The 2,500-nt window shown below is 42.1% G+C and overlaps 1 protein-coding gene across 1 annotated transcript in view; it reads left to right on the top strand.

Moving 5' to 3' along the window:
• The window catches only part of LOC143040911 (uncharacterized), a 44,768-nt gene that overhangs the window by 30,602 nt on the left and 11,666 nt on the right, over nucleotides 1-2,500 (top strand). The window contains exon 4 of the mRNA XM_076212364.1: nucleotides 1,471-1,630. Within this exon, the coding sequence (XP_076068479.1) occupies nucleotides 1,471-1,630 (160 nt within the window). The remainder of the gene's footprint in view (nucleotides 1-1,470; nucleotides 1,631-2,500) is intronic.

Here is a 2,500-nt window from a genome sequence, read left to right as displayed (position 1 = left end):
GTTCGACTAGAACAACATGATATCGTTCTGGGGTCGAGGGCGTCCGTCCGCGTGCCGTGGTCACGAAGGCGACCCGGGGCGACTGTTGCACTTACCGGAATGGCCCCATACGTGATCTCCTTGAACTCTTGGCTAGAGTCACGGGCCCTTATCTTAACAGAGCCGCGTGGTGGTAACCAGAATATAGTTCGTGGTCTACGTCCTCGTAACGAAGGCGTTAGGCATCCACTGACGTGCACTTTCTAATGTATATGTATTTTTTGTATCTGAATATGGTAATCCATGGTATATTTGAGATATATATATATACAAACATACATATATATGCTTTTTTTGTGTGTATGTAACGTAGGGAACGTGGGCCTGGCTGAAGGCAAACTCGGTAAAGTTCTGTTAGTTTATTATAAGGCTGGGCGCCTAAAAATAGGTAAATAAACTCGCTTCTGGCCGCGAGAGGGGCGGGGGGGAGGAGAAGGAAGAGGAGGAGGAGGAGGAGGAGGAGGAGGAGGAGGAGGAGGAGGTAGGAGGAGGAGGAGACAGTATCTGTCCTCGACAGATGAAGCTTCGGTGCGGGATGTTGCTGGAGGTAGGGGAAGGAGGTGGGAGATTCCTCCCTCGGTGGGACTGCAGATCTTCGAGGAGACTCGTTTTATCCGACTCGACGCGCCGGATCGACCCTCAGGGGACCACTTGTCCCACCCGATGTGGCCGGGTCATGACCTCAGGGCAGCCGGTGACTGCCAGGTGTTTGTACCCTGGGGACCCTTGAGGTTGCGTCGCTAGCGAGTGCAACTGCTTCACAGTAAGCATGTATGTATGTATGAATGGATAGGTGTATATATTACAACAGCTGTACCTTTTTCAGATTAAAATACGAAAATCCCAATTTTATGGAGGATATGGAGAAGGAACGTAAGGAGATGAACAAGACGATATCTATGAATGGATAGGTGTATATATTACAACAGCTCCTGTACCTATTTCAGATTAAAATACGAAAATCCCAATTTTATGGAGGATATGGAGAAGGAACGTAAGGAGATGAACAAGACGATATGTATGAATGGATAGGTGTATATATTACAACAGCTCCTATACCTATTTCAGATTAAAATACGAAAATCCCAATTTTATGGAGGATATGGAGAAGGAACGTAAGGAGATGAACAAGACGATATCTATGAATGGATAGGTGTATATATTACAACAGCTCCTGTACCTATATCTGATTAAAATAAGAAAATCCCAACCTTATGGAGGATATGGAGAAGGAACGTAAGGAGATGAACAAGACGATATCTATGAATGGATAGGTGTATATATTACAACAGCTCCTGTACCTATTTCAGATTAAAATACGAAAATCCCAATTTTATGGAGGATATGGAGAAGGAACGTAAGGAGATGAACAAGACGATATCTATGAATGGATAGGTGTATATATTACAACAGCTCCTGTACCTATTTCAGATTAAAATACGAAAATCCCAATTTTATGGAGGATATGGAGAAGGAACGTAAGGTGATGAACAAGACGATATCTAAAAGCTGCCGGGAGCATCTCTATAAAATGTGTCCCAACTTGAAACCACCCCCGGAGAATAAATGTAAAGAAGCTGGCCTGACACAAGTAAGTAGTAACAGCCGTATGCAACTTTCGTGGTCATGGTGGCCTTGGGCAACTATGTCTCACGGCCCGGGACGATTTGTCAGTGACTGGCGGCTCCACCCACCACAAGTGGACTTTTTTTTTTTTTTTTTTTTTTTTTTAGAATGACCCAGTACTGCTGCTCTGCCCTTGGCGTGGGTGCCATTACTTTTTTTTTTTTCCTAAGGACCAGCTAACTTATGGCGCACTTTTCAGGTTTTGTTCAGTCTAACGCCAGACAATTACATGCAACTTCCGAAAGGCAGAATGTCATGGTGAGGGGGAACTCGGAATAGTATTTTTAAAGTTATCTCTGGAGATCTGATGAATTAAAAAGTATATTTATTGAGCCCCCTCCGCCTCAGAAAAAAATGTAGCGAGTCACAAAAACGACACTTAATGGGTCAAAAAACACATTTAGAGACATTTGATGAGTTGAAAAGATATACATTTGATAGATCTAAAAGAAAAGATTTAATATGTCAAAAAGAACATACGAAAAAGTTTTATCTAGTGATGGGACGATACCAAGATTTTTAATAATCCTTATACGAGTCCCTACACTCCTCTAAATTTTTTATTCCTATAAAGCATTAATAAATGTACTTTGTTCATTAAGTATTTGTTTCCCAAACCAACTGCAGGTCCTGAAAATATCTATGAATTATAATTAAAAATTGCAGGTATCGGACTCGTATCGTAATCGGAAATTTAGAACAATATCGTAACTCGTATCGGAATCGTTAAATTTTCTAGTATCGCCCCATCACCAGTTTTAACACATTTGCTGTGGTTAAGGCCTCCTGACCCCAAGACTGAGCTATTGGTCTGACGTCAGTCGAGCCTAGTAAA

This window comes from Oratosquilla oratoria, chromosome 29, assembly GCF_046742065.1.
Source record: "Oratosquilla oratoria isolate Oo_2021 chromosome 29, ASM4674206v1, whole genome shotgun sequence".
Classification (NCBI taxonomy): Eukaryota; Metazoa; Arthropoda; class Malacostraca; order Stomatopoda; family Squillidae; genus Oratosquilla; species Oratosquilla oratoria.
The sequence above is the reverse complement of the archived record's forward strand: the minus strand, read 5'-3'. Positions and strand labels throughout refer to the sequence as shown.